The following is a 25,862-nucleotide window of genomic DNA, read 5'->3' as shown; positions in this document are numbered from 1 at the left end:
AAAGGATGCAAAGTATTGTTCCTGGATGTTCTGTGAGGGTGTTGCCAAAGGAGATTAACATTTGAGTCAGTGGACTGGGAGAGGCAGACCCATCCTCAATCTGGGTGGGCACCATCTAATCAGCTGCCAGTGCAGCTAGAATAAAGCAGGCAGGAGAAGACAGAAGAGTAGACTTGCTGAGTCTTCTAGCCTTCATCTTTCTCCTGTGCTGGATGCTTCCTGCCCTGGAACATAAGACTCCAAGTTCTTGAGCTTTAAGAGTCTTGGACTTATACCAGTGGTTTGCCAGGGGTTCTCGAGCCTTTGGCCACAGATTGATCCACCACTGGCTTCCTTGCTCCTCACCTTGCAGACAGACTATCATGGGACTTCACCTTGTGATCATGTGAGTCAATTCTCCTTAATAATTCCCTTATTTATAATATATACCCTATTAGTTCTGTTGCTCTAGAGAACCCTGGCTAATACAAAGGGGAAAAGCAGTCAAAGATAAAATCAGTGAGGTAAAGGGAAGGTAAGCTGATTGTGTAGGACTTCATAGACTATTGTAAATGATTTAGCTCTTACTGGGAATGGGGAGGGAGTAAATGGAAGGCTTTAGGCAGAAAAATAACAAGTTCTTATGTACCTTTAAAAAGAATAACTCTCATTGTTGGCTTGATAACAAGACTAATAAGGGGTAGAGAATGAAAACTTTCTTTACCTAATAATCCCTATGAAAGATGATGCTGGTACTAACATTGGAGTTGAAAGGAAGCTGTCAGATACTGAAAATACATTGAAGGCAAAGCCAGTGGGATTGCCTATGGAGTGTGAGTGCTAAGAGCATGAAAGAAATCAAGAATCACTCTGGGGTTTTAACCTAAACAACTGGAAGGATGGCTTTACAATCAGCTGAGCTGGAGCAGGTCAGAGTTGGAATATCCACAATACCACATTAGACATATTGAGTTAAGTGGACAGTTGGATATATGAATCTGCAGTTTTTAATATATGAATCTTGGCTAGAGATAAAAATTTGGAAGTGGCAGGCATGTTGATGGTTAAAACTATGGGATGAAAGAGTTCACCAAAGGAATGAGTATAACCAGGAGTAGAAGAGAATGGAAGTGATGAAGGGAGAAGAGGAAGGAAAGGAAAGGAAAGGAAAGGGAATGGGGAAGGGGAAGGGGAAGAGACTCAAAAAGGAGAAGAGGGAAAAGGAGGAGATAAGAAAGAACTGGAGGGGAAAGAGGACAGAAAGAATCAGAACTGAGAAGATGCAAAGGAGAGGAAGAGGAATCAACAAAAGACACCGAGAAAAAGCAACCAATGGAGGAAAGAAAAACCCAGAGATCAGTGTTCTGGGACATAAGTAAAGAAAGACTATCAAGGAGGAAAGTGTTGAAGTGTATGTAAGATTAAGTCAGAGAAATGACAGATTTATTCGTTATCTGACATTGCTTTCACAATGTGCAGCTCATTGATAACCCTGACAAGGGAAGTTTTGGTGGCATGGTGGGATTGAAAACTCTTAGGAAAAGTTTTGCTACAAAAGAGAGCAAAGAAATGAGACCACAATTGGTTAAGTGGGGTCCAAAGAAAAATTTGTTGACAGAAATAGCAACAGGTTTGTTTGCTGGGGAATTATTGAATGGAAAGAAAAAAAAAGTAACATAGGAGAAGAAGGGAGACGGGAGAGGGGAATAATCTCTGGAGCAGTGCCCTTGAAAGCCCTGAGTGATGTGATCCAGTGTACAGTGGAGGGGACAGCTGTAAGTGGGATTATTAATAGTTTGTTACTGATAGTGGGACTTACAGAAAGGCAGAGAAAGTGAAGCCACTGCTATGGAAGGATGATGGGGAAACTTGGGGAATTCTTTTTAGATTACTTCAATTTCTCCATGAAGAAAGAAGAGCACCAGCTATGAATGAGTGGGCACAATTATCTTTGCCCTTTTTTCCCATCTAGGTGAAGTTTCTAACTTCCCCAGTACTAGCCTTTCATATTCATAATTTTATATCATTTTCCAGGTGGCAGGCAAACACAGAAGTTAATAAGCACTCCAGGAATAAGAAAAGAAGGACTTTTATGCTCATGCTCACTAAGATGGATGCATATTGTGTCTCTTAAATCACAAGTATTCTGTCTTTAGGACCAATATCTAACTTTAATCTGGAGTTTCCTAGTGTTCGTAACAAACAAAAGCAAGGTAATACTATACACACATACTTTGCACTTTAAGGTCATGATTTTCTCATCAAATCACTCTTTTAATAAATTTGCTTTAGTGCCCGTAGTAGCTCCATGAGAAACATTCATCCGAACACTTGTTCATGGCAAGCTTTTAAAGTAAAGTTTTTAGGGGTTTGCCCTTACCCTTACTACAAAACTTAGTTCTTTAATTAGGTTTCCGAAGAGCATTACACAGAATTATTCTTTTACCTAATTGGTCCAGAGAGATGCTCCTTTAAAAAAGGTTTCTTGAATATACATATATACATATATATATATATATATATATATATTTAGAAATGCCTCATACTATATCTGTTCAGGACATCCAAAGAAAATTAGTATATTAACCACTCTGAGAAATCTTCATGTAATAAGGAAATTTTTGAAACTGGGAGTTTCCCATACTTCACTATAAAATTCCTATTTTCATTTAACATAAATAGAGCACACTTTGGAAAAATGCTGGTTTACAGCTATTCCTTATGCAAAAATACAAAATATAGAATTTATCTATAATAAAGTTATTAGAAATATTTAATTTTGATAGTACCATTCCATCATTTAAGGAAATGAATTTGAAATATATTTTACTCTAGCATGTTCTATTGCCCTTACCTATTCTATTCTTGTATAGAAAACACATACATTCCATTGGTGTAGGCCTATTTACTTTCACACAATTAGTATGATGTGTATATTGAGTGTTGCAAAATTGGAGATCATCTGTCTCCTGAAAAATTTTCTGTGACCTACAAAGTACGTCTCTGAGGTAGATACTGCTAACATGTACCATTTTCCAACTCTACTCTACCTCCCAGTCACATAGAAGATTATACTTCCAGATCCCTTCTCTTAGATGGCATCATAAGACCATACCTGGCCAGTGGGGTGAAGTATATGTGTCACTTCCGGGCCAAAGCATTTGACAATGGGAGACTCTTATTTCTTTCTCTGATAGCCGAAAAAGCCTTGCATTAAGCTGGTAGAGCCACAATTTATGAGTCAGCACTGATGTCTCATCAAGTGGGAGACAGCTGCCATGGAAAGAAACCTGGACCCACAGCAGATTTTGTATGAATGAGAAAAAAAAATGTTTATAGTGCTAAGTCACTAAGATTTTGGGGTGGTTATCACAACATCAATTAACTGATGCTGACTAATAGACTCTTTTACCTACACAGAGAAGGGAACAGAGATGAATGGATCATAACCCTCCCTGAGAAGCAAAGAAAAATGTTGTTCTCCATATCTTATGTCCCAGATCTACATGGGCCTATATTACTGATCTATGTGTCAGAGAATAAGAACCAGTATTACCTAAAAGATAAAAATCAATAGAAGAACCAAATGATATTCATTAACAAACACCATCCCTTCCATTTCTAATTATGAAATATGTAATTTAAGACCTATCCGAGAATAACCATTTAGAAAATGCTAAGGTAAAATTTACTTAAAACAAGAAAATATTGTAATACTTTTAAATTATTACCTACATATTAATACACTTAGTTGTAAATAAAAGTAAATTGTGAAATGTCAGTGGAGAATTGTAATGACTTTTCCCTAATATATGTAATGAATCATGTAATGCTTCTTCAGGTAATTATTATATGAAATTATATTTAAATAATATGAAATTAATCCTAAAGTTGAATAGTTGAAAGTGTCTGCAATACTGATTGAAACTGCAAATTTAGTGAGTGATAATTGCATAATGTGTCACAACTCAAAAAGACTTGACCAGAGGCATCCTTGGGACCTCAACAGCATCAGTTGTTTGGGAGAGAGTGAAAACAAGGAGTTTCCAGGGCCAAGGCTAAGGGAAATAATCCAGGTGTAGATTTGACTCCCTAAAGGCCAGTAGTTTCAAATTCAAAGCTAGTATTCAAATTGATGAGGGAAATTTAGGTGTGACCATGGCAGGATGAGGCAGAGTGGAGAAAGGTGGGCAGCAAAAGATTTGATTGAGTAAAGGAGCCATGATCACAACCAATTCCAGGCAAAAAAATATATATATATAGTATTGACCTTGATTAAAGACACTCGGATCTCTAATGTAATGAACACCATTTATCAATGCCTACATAAAGTAATCTTTATCCAAAGATAAAGACAATTTTATTTACAAACCACCCAAAGACATCTTTATACATAGATGTTGAATTGGTAGCTGTGCTCACTTACTACCTGAGTGAAGAGTAGACTATTAAGGCATACAATTGCAATTCAATTTTATACTTCAAAAAAATCACAAATTATTACATCATGAAACTTTGGAATCTGTCCCAAATAGTTGGAACCAAAAATGTCATCTACCAAGGTCAAGATTCCACAGTACTTAAGGTGAGGTTTGTTTCTAACTGAAAAAAAAAAACCCAGCCAACATTCATGGGTACAAAAAGAGCCCAATCCTTTTTCAAAACATCTAAATAATCTAATAGTAAAGAAGAAATCATAAAGAAAATAAAGATTTAAAAACCACTGAGGTCTGTTTTTAAGTTTTAATATTCAACTGGTTGTAGGATACACATCCTTCTCTCATTCCCCTATAATATAATGTCTTTTTTTCTTGGTATCCACCTGCTACCATTTGAATGTGTCTCCCAAAGTTCGTATGTTGGAAACTTAATCCCCAATGTTACAATGTTGAGAGGTGTGACCTTTAAGAGGTGACTAGGTCATGAGAGGTCTGTCCTCATGAATGAATTAATGTCATTATCATGGGAGTAGTTCCCTCACAAAAAGCTGAGTTCTCTCTCTCTCTCTCTCCCATATGATACCTTCTGCCATGTTATGACACTGCAAGAAAGCCCTCACCAGATGCCAGCACCTTGATCTTGGACTTCCCAGCATCTGGGCTGTGAGAAACAAATTTATCTTTATTATAGGCTACCCAGTCTGTGACATGCTGTTGTAGTAGCACTAAACAGACTAAAACACCACGCTTTTCCATGTAATGATGAGTTTCAGGGGAGACTAGACCAGACCACCATTCTGGGTCTTAACTGTTGACCTACATCAATTGTGGTCATCATATTCCCCTTACTAGTGATTAGTTTGGGCATGGACTTGTAGCAACAGGTAGCATTTCTGGCCAATAAAGATGGGAGGGAAAGTGTTGTGAGGACATTCTAGAAAAGGTTTCATTTCTCATAACAACCATTTTATTACCAGCCTGAGGATGCGACCAACACACAGAGAGGTCAGAGCCAAGACAGCTACTAAGAAGCAAAACCAGATTCCTGGAATACCATTCCTGGAGCTGCCTGACCTCTGTACCTCTTGTTAGAGAAGAAAGTAAGTCTTTTATTGCTCAGCTTATTTTATGTATTAAATTTAATTTAGGGTTTTCTGTTACCTGCTGCTGCAGGCATCCTCACTGATACACCAGGGTTTGTGGTTGTTGTTTTCCTTAAAAATACACTAATGTGGGAATCATGCATTCACAAACAAAAATTCAAACATTACAAATTGAAGTAAAATGCAAAGTAAATCTTCCCGACTCCCAGTCACATTCCTTAAAAGCTATCATGTTACCTGTGTCTGTTGTCAGATCTTCCGATTGTCATTAAAATTTAAAATAATGTGCTTAAATCACCAGTCTTTGATTTATAACTTTAGACAGAGTCAATTGATTACCTACTATGAAAGATAATAGAATTAATACACTAATCTTTTCTTACACTTCACCTTCCATTTTCCTTTCTCCTTCCATTTCCTGATATGTTAGGTGCATTTCACATGATTATCCTATAAATATAATTAAATCCTCCCTTCTTTGTTTACACACTGATTGGAAAACATTTATAATATAATAATGCAAACAACTTCATTGTAAATTGAGCAACTAGATCCATGAAACAAAATATTTCTTGTTTCCCAAAAGAAACTTCCAAGTGTCAAATTCTAATATATACTTTCAATTTCCTTCTAGTTTTATTTTCTCCTGAGGGTGTATAACTCAGCTGCCATCATCTCTTGTCCTCAATATTGTTCCTTTTTTTGTACATTGCCATGTAGAATAAAAGCCAGGTTTTTTTCATAAAGGGTATGTGGGTGGTAATCTTTCAGTTCTTACATTTTCAAAATGCATTCATTTGGTCTCATCCTCTATTAATAATGTGTCCATTTAGGCCTCAGTTCAAAAGCACTTTCCCCTCAGATCTTTGAAGACATTGCTCCATCATTTCAGCACCTGATATTATTTTTCATAAATATGTTAAACTAATTATTACTGCTTAGTAAGGAAACTTCTTTTGACCCCACTACCCCACCAAATACTGCTCATTTCTTTGCAACTCTTCCCAACAAAACTCTATACATTGCTTTTCTAGATTTGTTGTTTTTCATTTCTTTTCCTTTTTTAATGATTTATTTTTTGGTGAATCCTTTGGGTTCTCCCACGACATGAGACCATTTTGTAGGCACTTACTGGAAACTTTATTATAAAAGTGTACATGGAGTACAAGATGAGTAATTTTTCATTTATGCATATATGCAAAGTAAAAAAATTTGTTGATTCCAGCAAGACTCTGTAATTAACTATTCATTTATATTAGTATTTTAATCTGTTTCTGTTCACACATTATTTTGCACAACCAAAGGATATTTCACCAAAATATGTATAGAGGTAGAGTAAAAGTGTTACGGGATCCTTGGGGTGTCATTTTGCCAGCTGGAAACCTCTGTGGCCGGCAGCCCCTTCTGCCTGAGTATTGCTCACACCCACTGGGGTCATTCTGCCCACTTGGCCATGGAGACAGTGCTCAGCTCGTGCTACTGGCCCAGATCCCAAATGAGTCAAGGGCAAGCCAGGTGCAGCATGGTGAGGGGTGTGTGAGTGAGTGAGCATAGGGTCCAGCCACTGCACACAGCCAGGCATGCCAGCTGCTGTGGTGGGGTGGACAGCTCCAGGTGCCGGCACAGGTGCCAGCTCTGTGCAAGGCTACAGCTGGACCAGATGTACCACACGCAACTTCTGCTGCAGGCACTCACGTCTGGACAAGGGGAACACAGTGGCACCCAGAAGCTTGGAGACACCAGGAACTATAGAGCCCCAAAGAGGGTGTCACAGCCCTGGCTTAGGGAGCCCCTAGGTCTGGGCTCCCCAAAGGGTACAGCTCTTCTCTCTTCATCTCCCACAACATGGCAAATGGGAGGCTGTGTGTTTCGGCCCTGTTTGTGTTATGGCTCTTTCAGTCCCGCCATTTGGTGGATCTGGAGTTCCTGTCCCATGTCCAAGAAGAATGAGGTATGCAGACAACTGGAGGGTGACCAAGGCAGAGAGGACCTTCATTGAGCAACAGAACAGCTCTCAGGGAACCCAAAGTGGGTAGCTCCTTTCCACAGGCAGGTAGTCCCTACAAGTTAAGGAGACCCAAAGTAGGTAGCTCCTTCCTGCAACTGGTAGTCCCCACATCTGTGTAAGTCTGGCTGAATCTGGGATTTTTGTGGGCTCAAAAGGGAGGAAGCATGTGCTGATTAGTCCATGGTTAGCCATGGAGGGGGTCTGGAAAAAGCACCATAAGTTCTCACTTCAGGAGGCAGACTACACCTGGAACTGGCAGTCCAGCCCCCAGGCTTCACACTGTTTCTGGCTTGAAGGAGAGGTTTCACTGCGGACTGGCCCGTTCCTGCCAGGAACCTGTCTTCCTCTTGCCATCATCAACATGCTGGCCACAGCACCATGGCTGTCCATGCTGAGGAGCACCTGCAGGCCCATGCTGAGCCACCCTCAGCCCCACCTCAGCCTCCCTCCCATGCTTATTGGCACCCAAAGTCCAGTGAGGACTGAGGCAGCAGGAAGCTGGTGTGTCAGTGCCACCCCAAGCACATGCACACCTGGCCAAGTTGCGACAGCACGTGGGCTGGGCCTCAACTTTGGTCCAAAATTGGAGCAGGCACTGGGAGCAGGGAGTCCACGGAATGGGAGCAAGCACTTCCAAGCCTGCAGAGGGAGGGGTCTTCCCAGGCACCCTAAGAGCACAGGGTGGCTGCAGGTGTGCCTGGGAGCAGAGGGCTCCCACCTGTTCCCGGCTCCTGCAGTCTCCATGGAGCGCACAGCCCAGCTTCGCCTCCTCCACTGCAACTGGCGTTCCTTCAGCAGCTGTTCCAGATGGGCCACTGCCGCCACCAAAAGGATTAGACTGTCTTGGTTTGTTTTGTGTAGCTATAAAGACATACTTGCGGCTGGGTAATTTCTAAAGAAAAGAGGTTTATTTGGCTTACACTTCTGAGGCTGTGCATCATGGCTCCAGCATCTGCTTCTGGTGAGGGCCTCAGACTGCTTCCACTCATGGCAGAAGGCAAAGGGGAACCAGCGTATACAGAGATCACATGACGAGAGAGGAACCAAGGGAGAGAAACAGGGGAGGTGTCAGGCTCTTTTTAACAACTATCTCTTGTGGGAACTAATAAAGAACTCACTCCTGAGAAAGGGCATTAAACTATTTGTGAGGGATCTACCCCTATGACCCTAACATTTCTCATTAGGCCCCACTTCCAACACTGGGGATCAAATTTCAGCATGAGGTTTAGAGTGGACAAACATCCAAACCCTAGTAGACTATAAGATGATTTCCCATTTATCTTAATAGTCACAGTTTGATTTTTCTGTCTGCAAATACTGTCTTGTTGTAAAACTATAACAACAAAAATTATTAGCTTTATTTTCTTGGGAGAATAATAAAGGAGTTTTCATTTACATAATTGTCCTCTTATAATTTGCTTGATAATGGCTATTGTAGGTATAAAATACTCCTGAGGAAAAATATTATTCAAGTAGCTACAACAGTGATCAAAAGAAGACAAGTTTGTTGATGAAATGTAGGCTAAAGCCCATCATAATGGGCTCTGATAGGATAATCTTTTTCAATCATAGTAAATTCAAATACTTTTTTTTTTAATAATGCAACACAAGTACCAACATAATATATGCTATCATCCTTGCTTTGGTATGTGTTCATGCACATGTTCCAAAGGTTTATTATATGATTTTTTTTCACTTTTATTTAGGCCAGTATTTACCAAACTTTTACTGTGGCACACTTGGATATGGTTAAGGGTACTTAGTAAAAATGTTTCCATGGTCCAATAAATTGGGCAAACAATATTTGGTATCTCTACCAAAGATTCACAACATAGATTAGTATGTTGAGAATTCTGAGCAGCTCACTGTCTCAGTCTGTTCAGACTTGCATAACAAGATGCCATAGACTGCGTGGCTTATAAAAAACAGAACTTTATTTCTCACAGTTCTAGGGGCTAAGAAGTCTAAGATGAAGGCACTAGCAGATTGACTGTCTGGTGACAGCCCTCTTCCTCATAGATCTTCTCTAACCTCACATGTAGAAAAAAATGAGTGATCTCCCTTGGGCCCTTTTTACAAGGGCACTAATCCCATTCATGAGAATTCTGCCTCCTGACCTAATTACCCAAAGGCCCTATCTACTAATACTATAGGAATATGGGGAGGGCATAACCATTCAGACCCTAGCACTCACCTAAAAAGAAACATATTTAGCAAGGTTTGAATCCCAACCCAGATTTCACAAATCTATTTAAACATCATTTTTTTTTTCATAGCATACTTCTTACTCCTGCAGAACATCATTCTGAAGAATAAGCTGTTGCTACATGGATTGAATCATAGCTGATACTCTACTAAAAAGTCCATGATAAAAATTATGTCCACGAATGTTTTGTCAAATGATTTAAGAGCACTTAATCTTGCTGCCATTCTGTTTTAAACCTGCTTCAATCAGGCTCACCCCTAAAACTTGATAGAAATTGGCATCCAGGTCATTTTTTATATCAGTATTGCTAAAAACAACAATGGTTAGTTCTCAGTCATCATCTTACTGGATTTAGTGGCAGTATTTTACAAAGTTGATCACTTTCTACTTCTTTCTATTCTTTTTTTTTTTCTTGAGATAGAGTCTCACTTTGTCATCCAGGCTCGAGTGCAGTGGCATGATCTCAACTCATCGCAACCTCCACCTCCTGGATTCCGGTGATTCTCCTGCCTCAGCCTCTCAAGTAGCTGGGATTACAGGCACCTGCCACCACACCTGGCTAATTTTTGTATTTTTAGTAGAGGCAGGGTTTCATCATGTTGGCCAAGCTGGTCTCAAACTCCTGACCTCAAGCAATCCACCTGCCTCGGCCTCCCAAAGTCCTAGGTTTACAGGCGTGAGTCACCATGCCCGGCCGCTTTCTACTTCTTGATATATTTATTTCACTTCCTTCCAAGACACAGAACTCGTTACTCACTGGCTGCTGCTTATCAGATGCCTGTGTAGGCTCCTCATCTTCTTTTTGTATTTTTAGAGTACCAGGGGACTCAGTAATTCAATTGCTCTTTATATCTCTACACATTCCCTCAGTAATTTCATCTACTCTCAAAGTTTTAAGTATCACATGTTTTGACAATCCCAAAATGTATATTTCCAGCTTCACTCTCTCTCCCAAACTTCAGACATATCTCCACCCATTTACTCATCATCTCAAATTTGATATATCTAAGCTGAACTTCTGATTTTTCCTCCTAAATGTCTTCTTTCTGCAGCCTCTCCCATCTTAAAGGCAACTCTGTATTTCCAGTTACTCAGAACATGAAGCTTAGAATCAGTTTTCTCCTCTGTCTTTCACACCTACATCTAATCCATAAGCAAATCCTGGTAGCTGTACTTGGAGAATACATCTGGAATCCAACCACTTCCTACCACTTCCACTGCTGCCACCCTCATGCGATGCACAAGCTGCAACAATTTCTCATCCTAGAATACTGAAATAGCCTCCAAACTCTCTCCTTGTTCCACCATTGCCCCTCTGTCTATTCTGAACAAAGCAGGTGGAGTGACCCTTTTAAAATGACTTAAAGATCAAGTCATTTATCTGCTCCAAGCTCAGCCACCATATCACATTCCAAAATCAAATCCTTTACAAAGGTTGGCAAGGCCCTAGGTGATCTGTAGGGCTGCTTTCAACCCCTCTTATCTATGAATTCATCTCCTTCTACTCTGGTTTGCTCACTGGCCTCCAGTTATGCGCACTTCTTTGCCATTCCTACAACTTCCCACATATGCTTCCACCTTCGGTACAAACAATTCCCTTCAAGCATCTGCTCAAATTTACCTTCTCAATGAGGCCAACACTGACAATCCTGTCAAAAATTGCAACACATCCTCAACCTGCCTGCCCTCACAATTCTCCTCTCCTGTGCTACATTTTCTTTTTCCATACTTTATCAGTTTATAATTTATTCATATGGTTATTGCTTGTCTTTTTCCATAAGAATGTAATCACCCCCACCATCCTGCTCACCAGTTATGGTGTATCATAATGAGTAACAGTAAAAAGAACTGCACAATAAATTTAGGTAGCTCCACATTAGGGCAACCTCTGGAGAGAAGTTTGCGAGGGAGTTGAGTAACAAAGTTGAGATATGAGGAAGAATATGAATTTCAAAGGAAAAAGTAGGCCTGCATGGTAGGAAACACATGTACCACACATCTGTTACCTCCCATTGACTTTGGTTGTTAGATGTAAATGTAAACCAAATGTAAGTTCACATTACTTCATCTGTTCTGACACCATCATTAAAGAAATCCTGAAGTAAGCAGGTTAAGACAAGAACTGTCCTTATCTGTTGATGCAATATTCTATTAAAAAAATCTGATACTAGAATCTTAAATTCAATCTCTGAATTACATTGTCAGGGCTAATCATTGGGGCTTCTTTTCCTAGCTGTCAGTTTTCCTTAAATGTCTGACATTCTTTGGACATCAGTATGTGTTTATGAAGGATTTGATCAAATTGCACAGATAGCTGAGAAAAGCAGTTTCTTCAGCAGTTGTGTCTGCATTAGACCTCCTTTTTGAATAGAAGCGATGGTTCTCAGTAAATTGTCAGGCAGTGGCCAATCATAGCTCACTGCAGCCTTCAACTCCTCCCACCTCAGCTTCCAGAGTATCTGGGATTATGGGTGCATGTCATCACACCCGGCTAAATTGTCAGGGTTTTTTAACCAGCAGGTACCCACAGGTGAGTATGTGGTCTGCATGCAGAGAAATTGTTTCCCACCAAGCCAACATAAGGAGGCTTTACTCTGGGAGTGCTGCCATTTCTCACCAGCACCCCCTTGACCTTCAAGTGAAAATTCACTTCACCTTTACTCTGCCTTCACCTCACACCCTAATACCCTCAATGGGTAAGTCTTCCCCCAAATAACCCCATTCTTTCAAGACTTGTTTAGTCCCTTGCCTGAGGAAAAAGTTACTTTTGTTAACAACTGTTTACCTGGAGGGAGTAGCAAAGAGCAGAGCTTTCCAATGCAGTTCTTCAATAAATTAATATGAATGAATTCTGCACCCTCACCCAAATCCAATCCTTAAAGCTTCTCCAGGACATCCTGATTGTGGTTTTTCTGATTTATCTCCCAAGCCACACTCTTCTGCTTTATATATTACTGGAATGTCTCAAAACTTGATTTTTTTAAAAATAGGCTACAGATAATCCTCAGCCCAAAATTCAAGGTATAGCTAATTTTATTATTATCAAACAAAACTAGTAGATATAACTTCCAGGAAATAAGTTACATAAATATAACAGAATAAATTCATTTTCTTAAGTTTCAAATTAAAGATGATTAAGAAATACAGCTTTATGTAAAGTTTCTGCTTTTTCTCAATCACGCCTAAAGAGGAAAGAACTGGCAGCAAGAACACTTGCTCCTAGGAAACAAATACAACAAAATTATAATTAAAAAGATCTTCAAGCTATCAAAATTTGTGAGAGAAGGATGGTAAGAATGCAGTAGAAATTACCAAATGACAAACAAAATCCTATCAGTTTTCAGGTTGGTCAAAAGTAACTTCATGAATATAGCCTGTGATCAGCATATGTCCCATAGCTTATATGCCCTCTATACCTCCAGAGTTGCATAATAAACTTTTAACAATAAAACAACAACGAATATCAGGTTGTAAATATTTATATTTCTCTCACATACAATGTTGTATGAGACACTTGTTTTAATATGTATCCATAGGATTAATACTCATATGGAGTATAATGTGGAAAAGTGCAGAACTAAAGAAATAAGTCTAACCGAAAACAAAAGCACACATTTCTCAGGATTTAAAAATATTGCACATAGTAAGGTTGCACAGAAATTACTGGCTGGTTTTACAAACAGAATGAGGTATCAGTCAATCTCTAGATAAAGATGAGAGAGAGGATAAACTACACACACAAACACATAAATCCATACTAAGACCTAAGAGTGCCAACAACTAAGAAAGAAATATGAAAAAGCTATGTAAGTAGCTATGATTTCAACACTACAAAATCATTTTTAGCCTGGAACCAAACACATAACAATCTCTTGGCAATATTTCGTTAAGTTTTCAACTTTTTTCCAGCCTAAATGACTACGGGCAATAAAACCATTTCCTTTACCCCAGTTCTACTGTAGAAAGGCACAGTGCTGTGGTAAATATCAAACCATTCCTTTCTCAACCTTTCAGTAGCAATTAACCAAGATACTGTTCTCCTTTACTGAATGACTCAATTATACAGTTTCATGTACACTCTGCAACGCAAGTCACAGATGTCACAGAACATGCAACTTTGAATTAGTAAAGGTTTCACTGCAAAAATGATTAGGTTCACACAATTTAAATCTACAATTAACTTTTAAAGTTTAATCAGGTAAGCTCAATATTTTCTTGGTAATAATACTGGTGATATTAGTGAGCCCAAGGGCAGGTAGAGAAAAAGCACTAGGCAAAATTACGTGTTTTTTAAAGAAACTTTCCTAATCAGGGAAATAATTAGCATTTTGTCTACTCGTTGAATGTTGAATTTGTCAAAAAAAAAAAACCCCTTAAATATATTTAATAGCTATATCAAATTGTTTAAAGTGAAATCATGCACTTGTCAAAATAGTTCACAGAAAATTGTTTAGCATCAAAGATAATGAGGAAGAGTCAACCAGTTGGATTTAGTGAGAATAGAATAAGAACTACTGTCCTGAACAGTCAGTGTATGTAGTAACCATATTTCCTCTTCGTTGAGTGACAGTCCTGCAGTGCTTGCTAGATCCATGAAATCTATTTTCAGTCTGTACTGTATGCTGATTGGTAGAGTCAAAACCACTAAAAGAAAACATTTTCTCCATATCTTCAAACATGTCATCAAATAATCCACCTCCAAAAGAAAATTCTTGGAAATGATGCCTTTGTCTACTGGAACCACCATCCTGGCGTGTCTGGAAATGATTTTCAAAACGCTTCTTGGATCCAGTGTTTTGGTTTTGACCAAAAAAGCCAAAGTCTTTAAATAAGTCATCAAAATTGAAGTTAAATGACTGCTCAAAAGAATTTCCACTACCTCTTTGTCCTTTACCACTAGTAAAAGCACTGTGTCCAAGTGTATCATACTCTTTTCGTCTATTAGCATCTGAGAGTGTTTCATATGCTGAAAGTGACAAAAATATTTTTAGTAACTGAAGGTAAAATATTCAAAATTACATATATTCAAATCTCTTCAAGCAAGTGAACTGAATACTATTATTTTAGGGAAGAATTTCGCATCAGAAATAAAAGCAAAACACTACAAATATAAGCATCAAGTTAATCAAAATTATAAAATCAGGCAGAAACTGTCTTATTAACTGCTGTATTATCAGCAGTTGGCACAATGCCATCTGTAATACTCAATAAAGTTATTAAATGTTACCATTACTACAAATAAACGTGGGCAACAATCAGAGTTCTTTAATCTTCATATTATTCGTGTGAAATCATTAACTGTATTAAAAAATTAAACCATCAACTATAACCAATTAATAGGAATTAAGATTTTGCACCTCCTTACTAAAGTGAACTGTTTAATTCTAACTCCCTACTCAGTTACCTCCATCCAACAATAATTACTGAATGCTCAGCAGGTGCAATTTGTTTTAGAGCTAGTCTGAAGTCAAAATTTGTTTCAATTTTTTCTTTGAAGACAAATATGGCTTTGAAAAGCAGATCAAGTGAATAAAGCACTTTAGAGTCTAGTTTAATTTTTAAGTCTTTAATGTTTAAAATGTAAAATATTCTGTTTTGTAAGTTAGTTGATAAGAATTTTGGGTACCTAAAATTCTTTTTTGTCATAGAAGCAACAGTGATCTTATAAATAATATAGAATAGATTTTCAATATTTTTAGATACGTATACCAATAAAATTATCTATTATTCTTTCATATATTTATTCAGGAATCAAAGCACCTGTGATAAGAAAATAATCTCAGAGAATCACCCAATATTTACACATAAATCCCACTCCACCTCCCATCTCCACAAAACCTTCAAATACAAACACTTCTTAGCTATCATTCTCCTTACTAGTTAATACCCATGACACTTCAGAGATTGTCATTTATTTACCTTCTGCAATCTCTCTGAATTTTGCTTCAGCATCCGGGCTCTTATTTTTGTCAGGGTGGTACTTCATGGCCAACTTGTGAAAGGCCTTCTTGATTTGGCGCTCTGATGCCGATTTTGGCACACCTAAGATATCATAGTAGCTTTTTGAGGCCAGAATTAATTCTGTTATCATTAAAATGCAGATTGCGAAGATGAAAATTGACTGGGGAGTAGCCATTTCTAATATCCTAAAACAGAAAAGAAAAAAAAATGTTATGGATGGAGCTAATCTTAAAACTTTTTTCTTTTAAAAGAAATCCAACACAAGGTAAACCTAATGCAGTATCAAAATAGTAAGCATACAGTATCTATTACCTGTCCACATGTAATTTCACTTTTAGTTTTATAACTCTCAAACTGGCTTAACCTTATTGAGAACAAAAATAATTCTTGGCTTTGTCTGTCTACTAATACTCTGGGCATACACAGAGGAGATAGAAAATTATCAATAACTGACTTTTAACCAGTTTATATTGAAGATTCACCATATGCAAGCATTGTAAGAAAAAAAAAGAAAACCAAATAATATAAGATCCCAACTTTCCCTTCAAGACTTCATATCCTGAAAGTAATAATGTATTTAACTTCACAGAAAAAAAAAACATTAAAAAAAAAAGGTGGAGCACCAAGGTAAATAGCCCAGTATATCTAAATTAGTATTAATCTCGCTCCAAAAATTCAGCTTTCATTTCAGCAGGTGAGCCAAGGACTGCAAATAGAGAATCTTAATATCACAATGCTAATACTGACAATACAATAGAATGTTGTCTTTTTCCCAAATGTAAGATCCCAAATGTTTAACCAGGAAGCATGGCTAAATATTGTTTAAAACTCATGATGAACAGAATTTAAGATTTCTGCTAAAGCTGCCAGAAAAATGAACTTTGATAGTTTGTACTGTGGTTAAGGCAGATTCTTACTTTTACAAACTCAGTAGTTAAAATATTTCTTTTACCTTTAAACCATTAAAGAAATGTTAACTTAGAATTCTTGACAATATGTATTCAATGACTTGAGATTCAAAACGAAGGGATGGATCCTGTTTTTTGAATACGGGACCACCAGAGTCCTTAGTAACCTATAATGCCATAATAAGGCTGACGAAAAACACTACGGTTTGAGGAAATTGCCCGGCTTCCTCTCCAGCGGCCTTTCCTGAGAGTAATTAGCAGGCAGGTAGATTACTTATTTCCAGAGAGTTACTCGTAGTCACGGGTACCAAGAATCAAGAACCACTTCTCGGTTTAAGGAACACAACAGTGTGTCCCATGGACGCTGCGTCAACTGCAGGTTGCTCCCTAGTCAAAGGGCGGGTCTAAAACTGACAGGGAGGCGCCTCACTGGTTCAGCAGACGTTATTCCACGGTCTCAAGGTGGACATCTAATGATTTTTTTTTTTAGCAGACTAGTTTTGTATTGTACAGACTTCTCATCCCCAAGACGGCCCCGCCAGCCCGCAGCCCGTGCCTTATTGCCCAGCCTCGGTGGGCGGCTGGGCTGGACCCTCCAACCTTCACCTAAAGGCGACTGGCACTTTCCCTGCCCGCCCAGGCCCCGCCGCAGAAGCTGCCCGAGACCCGGGCTCTAATCCGGCGCCCGTGAAAGCCAGCGCCACAACCCAAAACACGATTCTGTGATGCGGCTCTCTCCGTTCTTCCATTCTCTCGGCCAAAAACATGCAGCCCATTGTCCCTGCGGCGACCGTGGCGGACACCGAGGCCAAGTCAGCTCACAAAGACAGGCCTGGGCTACGGGGACCCTCCGAACTCCCCTCCCCACGACCCCGGCCTCGTCCCTCACCTGCACCCTCCGACTACTGCTGCTCCTCCACAGAGCTGAGGCGCTGGCGACCCTGACGATCGGCTCGGGTCGGCTGCTTGGGCCCGGCCCCTCACCGCGGCCTCCCGGAGCTGGCACGCGCCCTAATCTCGGTAGTACACCGACCTAGCGCTCCTCCTTCCCCGCCGGCGCCCAGTACCCTCTCAGCCAGCTCCTCACAGGCAGGAGGTAGCCGCTGGCGCCACCACCTCAGAAGACCTACACGAAACGCTTCCCCATTGGCTTCTGCCTCCCCACGTGATCCCGGCGCCCTACGCGCACGTGGAAAACTGTTGTTGCTGCTAGGGCTGTGCGCCACTTCCGGCTTCGACCCCCGAAAAGGCGGTGCTTAAACCGGAGGAGGCGGAAGTGAGTCGACAGACGAGGCGGCTTTCCCGGCAGATGCTAGCGCAGGCGCAGGGGCTCGAGAGGCCTGGACCTGTGGCGCATCCTCAGTGAGGAGGGCCGCCCTGCACCCGTCGCCGGCCCCGGTCTCCAGGGGCTTCACCCGAGTCATGCCCCGCTATTGCGCAGCGATTTGTTGTAAGAACCGCCGGGGACGAAACAATAAAGACCGGAAGCTGAGTTTTTATCCGTAAGTTGTTTCTGGAGCAGAAGCGTCAGCCTCGCCGTGAGGCCTTGGACCTGTGGCCTTTGGGCTTGGGTGTCTCCTGTCCGCTCTGCCAGTGAGTCCTCAGCTCTCCGTACGTGGCCCGTCGCCCGCGGCAAGACGGAGGGAAGGCGCTAGTTCAGTTTAGCTAGCAATGCCCTTCTTGCGCGAGGACTGCGGGCTGGTGGCGAGGCCCAGGAGCCTGTTTGGGTGTTAACAGTTAAAACAGTAAACTTTGCGCGGGCTTCTGTGGTTTTCAGTCTTTTCCCCACCTCACGTGATCTCATTTCATTGAACAACATTAACCACCATTTAAGATACGTGAAACCTGCGAAGTGGAAAGGTGCACGCAAAGTTAATTTACACCCCCCGCGAGGTAGGTCGCATAGGTATAATTTCATCCCACTTTTCTCCTGAGGAAACTGAGGCCCGGAATGATTAGGTAACCGACCTTGAAAGTTTAGTGTCAGAGCCAGAATTATAAACTAGTCTTCTGCTTAGGGCTGTAGATACTCTGCGGAGAACAAGGTTTTATTCTGTTACTCTGAATTACTAGAGCCACGATATATTTCCATCAAACTACTGAAGCACTGATTTTTATTCAGAAGTACAGACAAGCAGTGTCGTATAATAATTAGGGGTCCAGGCTTCAATGCTAGATCCTGGTTCCACTATTCTGTAGCTTAATGACCTCTTGGAAAGTATTTAAGCTTTGGTGTCTCACATATCTCATCTATAACGTGGAGATGTTAATAGTACTCACATGATTAATAACACATGAAAAGCAACATATTTAAAATACTGCATTTCCATTTTTTCTTGTATTTAAAAACAATTCATTTAGATCTAACCTGGTTCAGATTTTCAGCAGTTGTTTTGTGCTCATTTTACTTTAGACCTGAAGGACTTATTCATTAATGATTCGGCTGCTTTCCAGTATTTTAATTAATGGAAAAAAAAATTGATAACCCCACCAGGCGCGGTGGCTCACGCCTGTAATCCCAGCACTTTGGGAGGCTGAGGCGGGCAGATCACCTGAGGTCGGCAGTTTGAGACCAGCCTGACCAACATGGAGAAACCCCGTCTCTACTAAAAATACAAAATTAGCCGCGCGTGGTGGCGCATGCCTGTGATCTCAGCTGCTCGGGAGGCTGAGGCAGGTGAATCGCTTGAACCCGGGAGGTGGAGGTTGAGGTGAGCCGAGATCACACCATTGCACCACAGCCTGAGCAACAAGAGCGAAACTCCGTCTCAAAAGAAAAAAAAACTGATAACCCCGAGTAATTCACAATCCATGGCAATATTTCCAGGATTGTCTCCCTTGAAGCCCAGCCTCAAGATGCAAAGAGATGTTTGGGGGAGGAAAACAATCTAATCCACTTTCAGTTTATAGGGAAATACTACTGTACTAATGGCTCTCTCTCTGAGAATGTTTGTAGCAAAAGATCATGTTGAACTTGATTTAACCCCGTATTTCCCAGATTTATTTGGTCTTTGATATTGGAGATGGGGTATAACTCCACACTGAAATTTTTAACTAAACTTTGTGGACCTTACAGTAACTTTTTAGGAAGGAAAAAATAATGCAAGTGAATTGTAAAGATTTTTTTCACTGAAAATGTGAATTTAGTAAAAGTCGTATTATTTCTAGGGTTTTTAAAAAATTTTCTGTGTAATCCACAAAATAAAAATTGAATTAGTTTTATTCTCCAGTAGCGTCAAACTTGAATTGAATTTGCTCATGTTAACACTACAGCAAACTGTAGTTTAAATGTATATGAATTTGGGAATTCAGTTAATATAGTGTCCAGTTTGTACTGTGATTATCTTATGCTTTTTGGGGAATTACATAAGACAATGAAACAAAATTATCAAATGAATTGAACCAATATAAAGACATAATTTATTGAGGAAACATGATCAAGATTTCTTAGAGATTTACCTATTGAAGCAATACAATCCAGTAAACAATAAGGATATTCACAAAGTTTTTTTTAATGAGTTGATAACTTAGCATATAGGTACAATGGAAATAATTTGCAAACAGCATCCATATACATGAATTTACAGTAAAAAGCATTATTGTAAAAGGCCTATTCTCATTTCAGTTGTAACAAAAGAAATGAATTTACCAATGGCCAGAAGAAGTCAGGTCCTCTAAAAGAAAATTTGTCTGCTTTTAAAATTCCTTTTCTGGTTATGCTTGTCATACTTACAACCTAATATTTGTAAAGTTAAAATATTTTTAAAACATGATTAATATTGCTTCTGTGGTTGGAATTTCCAAAGGTAGTTTATCTGATTTTTTTCCGTATGAGGATATCAGGATTAAAAGTTATATCTTACAGAGTACCCAGACTTTCCATGGCATCTTAAAAAGTTATCAGAATTTAGGGGGAAAAAATGATGCTACTACAAAACATAAGCTAAATGATTGGGATTGCGGGAAGGGAATGTATAACAGCTACATTTTATATGAGAAACCTTATATTGTTACTATTTTTAAAAACAGGAAATTATGTGGTGTCTTGGACTGTGTTCTTGGAAAAGTACCAAATGGAATATAAACCATTTTCAAATATTGTTTTGTATACCTTGACCCAAACCTTTTCAGATTGATAGGAAAAATTTTCTATCAAATTCTGCCATACACTGTAATGTTAGCACCAACTTTAAATCCAGGTTATTGTCAGGTACAGGAACAAAATGTATACAGCGCTGTCTTGCCATTTGTATTTGATTTGTTTCATATAAAATATCTGAGACTGTCCCTTTTAACATGTTCCATTCTTTTCTTCTATCAGTTTCTCCTTCAGAACTTGAAATTTGGAGTTCCCAGTTCATTGGTTATAGAAGTGTAGTACTATTAGACTAGATTACTTATAGATAGAATTAAAGATGATGCTAGTAAAGAGAATATTTTCAGTACTTTCAGCTAAATCATTTGTTTGAAATAACATCTTATTTTTTAAATATTAACATAAATAAGATTGTAAAGCTTAATACTGCCTTGAATTATAGACAACAAGCCATTTGACATGTGGTGGTATTATGAAATACATTTGAATAGGAATTTATAATTTATACAAACCTTTTTTCTAGTTCTAGGCAAACTGTACAGCAATATAAAAATGGAACATAATCCATAGAAAATACAAATAGATTTTGTCCTTTATAGGAACACATATATTTTACTTGAAGGGACTCTGAATTATGTTCAGCTCTTATCAGATAAGAGCCTTGGCTACATGCCTTACATCTTAGGCCTCTTACTGCAGAGATGATAATGGTACTAGTTGTCATGAAGATGCTCTTATTTGGTAGGGATGGTTGCCTTCCTCTTGTAGTACTTACTTGATGCATAGGTTACCCAGATATATAGGGTTGGAATTTGGCAAAATTGTAAAAATATAGCAAAGTTTTCCCTTTTTTCTTCTTCTTTTTTTAAATTCCAGATTTCCTCTACATGACAAAGAAAGACTGGAAAAGTGGTTAAAGAATATGAAGCGAGATTCATGGGTTCCCAGTAAATACCAGTTTCTATGTAGTGACCATTTTACTCCTGACTCTCTTGACATCAGATGGGGTATTCGATATTTAAAACAAACTGCAGTTCCAACAATATTTTCTTTGCCTGAAGACAATCAGGTATTGCAGTATGGGAGAGGGGTAATGCTGAGCAGAGTGGCAGATTTCAGGGTGGCAGGTGATCAGGTGGGAGAGTAAGAGGGAACTATAACTTGGGTAAACAGATACTTGGAAAAAAGGGAGCACTAATTTGTGCTTTTACTAAAAGTGATAATTTAAAAAATTAAACTCATGAAGCACAGCTTAAGAGAAGCAAGAGATATACATTATTAAGTTATTAACACAAGTTCATGAGTTTTATTTTTTATACTTTTTTTTTTTTTTGAGACAAGGTCTCATTCTGTCACCCTGGCTAGAGTGCAGTGGTGCGATCTCAGCTCACTGCAACCTCTGCCTCCTGGGTTCAAGCCATTCTCTTGCCTCAGCCTCCTGAGTAGCTGGGATTACAGGCGCCTGCCACCATGCCCGGCTAATTTTTGTATTTTTAGTAGGGATGGGGGTTTCACCATGTTAGCCAGGCTGGTCTTGAACTCCTGACCTCAGTTGATCTGCCTGCCTTGGCCTCCCAATATACTAGTCTTTTGAATGATCTGAAATGTTTCTGCCGTATATTGAATGGGATTAATGCTTTTTAGAAAATACTTTAAGGTATATATACTCTGAACTTTTTTTTAACTAAATAAATTTGCTTGGCCAGTGTACTACTCAATATTATAATTAAATAGCACTAGCATAATGAGCCAATAAAAGTCATCTTTTTCAGAACATGAAAATATTATTTTCTAGGGAAAAGACCCTTCTAAAAAAAAATCCCAGAAGAAAAACTTGGAAGATGAGAAAGAAGTATGCCCAAAAGCCAAGTCAGAAGAATCATTTGTATTAAATGAGACAAAGAAAAATATAGTTAACACAGATGTGCCCCATCAACATCCAGAATTACTTCATTCATCTTCCTTGGTAAAGCCACCAGCTCCCAAAACAGGAAGTATACAAAATAACATGTTAACTCTTAATCTAGTTAAACAACATACTGGGAAACCAGAATCTACCTTGGAAACATCAGTTAACCAAGATACAGGTAGAGGTGGTTTTCACACATGTTTTGAGAATCTAAATTCTACAACTATTACTTTGACAACTTCAAATTCAGAAAGTATTCATCAATCTTTGGAAACTCAAGAAGTTCTTGAAGTAACTACCAGTCATCTTGCTAATCCAAACTTTACAAGTAATTCAATGGAAATAAAGTCAGCACAGGAAAATCCATTCTTATTCAGCACAATTAATCAAACAGTTGAAGAATTAAACACAAATAAAGAATCTGTTATTGCCATTTTTGTACCTGCTGAAAATTCTAAACCCTCAGTTAATTCTTTTATATCTGCACAAAAAGAAACCACGGAAATGGAAGACACAGACATTGAAGACTCCTTGTATAAGGGTGTAGACTATGGGACAGAAGTTTTACAAATCGAACATTCTTACTGCAGACAAGATATAAATAAGGAACATCTTTGGCAGAAAGTCTCTAAGCTACATTCAAAGATAACTCTTCTAGAGTTAAAAGAGCAACAAACTCTAGGTAGATTGAAGTCTTTGGAAGCTCTTATAAGGCAGCTAAAGCAGGAAAACTGGCTATCTGAAGAAAACGTCAAGATTATAGAAAACCATTTTACAACATATGAAGTCACTATGATATAGAATAACTAGGTTTTAAAACTATGGCTGTTAAATAAGCTTTTTCCAGCCAAACCAAACTACATGTAAAGTGAACTGTTTCCTGTATAAAGTTCTCATCTTAATGAACCTATGAGAGTGTTGTAAAGTTATGAACTGTATCCTATTCTTGTAATACTCATTTAAGAAAAACCAGAGAGTTGGGCTGGAGAGAAAAGCAGTTTTATTACTTGATAATTTTCCAAATTAAAATTTAGCACATAGAAGCATTCAGTTATAACATGAGAAAACAAAGAAGTGTTCAAAGAGCACAGACTAGAAGTCAGGTTTAGGAATCAGTCCTGGTTCTACCACTGGCATATGACTTGGGCAAGTTACTTATGATTGTGCCTCAGTCCCTAATTTGTAAAATAAGCACTTACTGGATTTCTAATTGTCTGGTTATTTATAGTCCCTTCCCTTTTTATTAAGATACTTCTATTAGAACACATTGTCTGTAAGATAATATATACTTAATACTAGAAGTTGGCTAGAATTTGATGATATTAACCATGTATTATTTTCAGTATTTATTGAATTCTGTGGTCTTTGACCTTTTGGCTATAGTTACATATTACAGTTATATTATCTGTAATAGAAAGGAAGATAAACTTTTTTTTTTTTTTTTTTTTGAGATGGAGTCTCACTCTGTAACCCAGGCTGGAGTGCAGTGGCCTGATCTTGGCTCACTGCAGCCTCTGCCTCCCGGGTTCAAGTGATTCTTCTGCCTCAGCTTCCCGAGTAGCTGGGATTACAGGCACACACCACCACATCCAGCTTATTTTTGTATTTTTAGTAGAAATGGGGTTTCACCATGTTGGCCGGGCTGGCCTCGAACTCCTGACCCCAGGTGATCCACCTACCTTGGCCTCCCAAAGTGCTGGGATTACAGGCATTAACCACTGTGCCTGGCCAAGATAGAACTTTTATAATTTTATTCCAGTTGAACTAAACTAAGGAACCACCCATTAGCCCAGTTCTTAGGAGAGGTACTTCAAACTTGAAAGAATATGTATTTCGGTAACTTATATGTGGCTAACCATCAAATACATAGTCATCTAAGCTAAACTTTCTGTATTTAAACAGTTAAACTTATAAACCAAAAATTTTAATGAGGTTAATTTTAAATATATTTTAGAAATTACAGTTTGTATCTGTTTCTTAGCAGGTGTGGCCTTTAAAATATGTGCTTATTCATTGTTAAATTCCAGAATAATAGAGTAATACTTAATACTGTACATTCCCACTTATGTATATTTTATTAAAATTTATAAGCAAGAAATTATACATAAGTGGTCATGATCTTAGGGAGACAAAGAATTTCTCTTAGAAAAGAGAAGTAATGGTAATGTAAATAAAAATACCGTTTATATTCACATGATTTTAAGAAAACTGTAAAAGCAAAGATTTTGTAGTAATGATACAAATGTAACAAATAGATGTTTTCTTAAAATTGGCAGTCAGTATAATTATGTTTCTGCCTATGATGTTGAGGAAGTTGTATCAGTCTGATTCTTAGTTTTTTCATCTGTTAAGTAGAACGTACTATTACTTACCTTAAAGGGTGGCTTTGAGAATTTTGTAAGGAACAAACATGTTTTTGGTTCTGGAATATAGGAGGTGCTCAATAAAAGTTGACTCTGACTGGCAAATAATATTGTTTTGTAAATGCATGATGATTATTTTTGGCCATATTTGACTTAGTTTCATTAGGCTAATATTAATTGGTACTATATGAAAGTGAGTCAACTAATTATAAAAGATTAGAAATGTCTTAGGTGACAATGGGGGAAAAACTTAAAATTTTTGCATAAATTATGGGGAGATAATTGATAGAGTTATTACAGTGTTATGAAGTATTCCCATGTTGCATTTTGCAAATACTTAATTTAAAATAATACAGATGAAAATAATCTTGAGTCACAATAAAGTAATGATATGTTAAGTTTCAACAGTGTACATTGTAGTAATTTTCTGAAAGTTACAGGTTCCTCAGAAAAAATTTAAACTAGCTTTATTTCTTTAATAAATTATAAGTAAAAGTTGACTATCTGAAAATCCAAAATGCTCCAAAATCTGAAACTTGAGAACAAACATGACACGCAAAGGAAATGCTCACTAGGGCATTTCAGTCTTCAGATTTTTGAATTGGGGATGCTCAGCTGTTAAGTGTACTGCAGATATTTCAAAATCTGAAAAACAGTACCCTTTCTGTATTCACGTCCATCCTTACTCTGACTTTCTGGACCATAATAATCATTCTCTGGCAAAACTTTGAACAACATTGCTCTGTTGCCTATTGTTCTCACTTGCCTAAATTACATTCCTGGTTGAGTTCAAATATCTCTTTGCCTTTTCTCTTCCTACATCAGAAGAGCCGGTAGAACAGAAAAAAATCACATGATTGGACAGACTTGATTATAAATTCATGACCACA

The 25,862-nt window shown here is 38.4% G+C and overlaps 2 protein-coding genes across 4 annotated transcripts; one reads left to right on the top strand and one right to left on the bottom strand.

Annotated features, from left to right (window-relative positions):
• Nucleotides 1–13,198: 13,198 nt before the first annotated feature.
• On the bottom strand, nucleotides 13,199–18,017 carry DNAJB9 (DnaJ heat shock protein family (Hsp40) member B9). Its single transcript, XM_008963603.4, has 3 exons — nucleotides 17,494–18,017; nucleotides 15,655–15,881; nucleotides 13,199–14,701 (listed from the first exon to the last, which is right to left on the bottom strand). The coding sequence occupies exons 2-3, from the start codon at nucleotides 15,869–15,871 to the stop codon at nucleotides 14,247–14,249; spliced, it is 672 nt and encodes a 223-aa protein (XP_008961851.1). The 5' UTR covers nucleotides 15,872–15,881; nucleotides 17,494–18,017; the 3' UTR covers nucleotides 13,199–14,246.
• On the top strand, nucleotides 17,894–25,377 carry THAP5 (THAP domain containing 5). Of its 3 annotated transcripts, none has more exons than XM_003811218.5 (3): nucleotides 17,894–18,106; nucleotides 21,577–21,769; nucleotides 22,496–25,377. In XM_003811218.5, the coding sequence occupies exons 1-3, from the start codon at nucleotides 18,027–18,029 to the stop codon at nucleotides 23,408–23,410; spliced, it is 1,188 nt and encodes a 395-aa protein (XP_003811266.1). In that variant the 5' UTR covers nucleotides 17,894–18,026; the 3' UTR covers nucleotides 23,411–25,377. The 3 variants fall into 3 exon arrangements, with proteins under 3 accessions (XP_003811266.1, XP_034820712.1, XP_008961854.1); XM_034964821.3 differs by having other exon boundaries at nucleotides 17,983–18,197; XM_008963606.4 differs by lacking the exon at nucleotides 17,894–18,106 and having other exon boundaries at nucleotides 21,577–21,647.
• The last annotated feature ends 485 nt before the right edge of the window (nucleotides 25,378–25,862 follow it).

This window comes from Pan paniscus, chromosome 6, assembly GCF_029289425.2.
Source record: "Pan paniscus chromosome 6, NHGRI_mPanPan1-v2.0_pri, whole genome shotgun sequence".
Lineage (NCBI taxonomy): Eukaryota > Metazoa > Chordata > Mammalia > Primates > Hominidae > Pan > Pan paniscus.
The sequence above is the reverse complement of the archived record's forward strand: the minus strand, read 5'-3'. Positions and strand labels throughout refer to the sequence as shown.

Excerpts from the sequence above, each read along its gene's own strand:
- THAP5 (XM_003811218.5), top strand. The coding sequence starts at position 18,027 with ATGCCCCGCTATTGCGCAGCGATTTGTTGTAAGAACCGCCGGGGACGA. Across the intron at positions 18,107-21,576 it reads CGGAAGCTGAGTTTTTATCC|ATTTCCTCTACATGACAAAG; the intron begins GTAAGTTGTTTC and ends TTTAAATTCCAG. Across the intron at positions 21,770-22,495 it reads CTTTGCCTGAAGACAATCAG|GGAAAAGACCCTTCTAAAAA; the intron begins GTATTGCAGTAT and ends ATTATTTTCTAG.
- DNAJB9 (XM_008963603.4), bottom strand. The coding sequence starts at position 15,871 with ATGGCTACTCCCCAGTCAATTTTCATCTTCGCAATCTGCATTTTAATG. Across the intron at positions 14,702-15,654 it reads ATTCAGAGAGATTGCAGAAG|CATATGAAACACTCTCAGAT; the intron begins GTAAATAAATGA and ends TGTCACTTTCAG.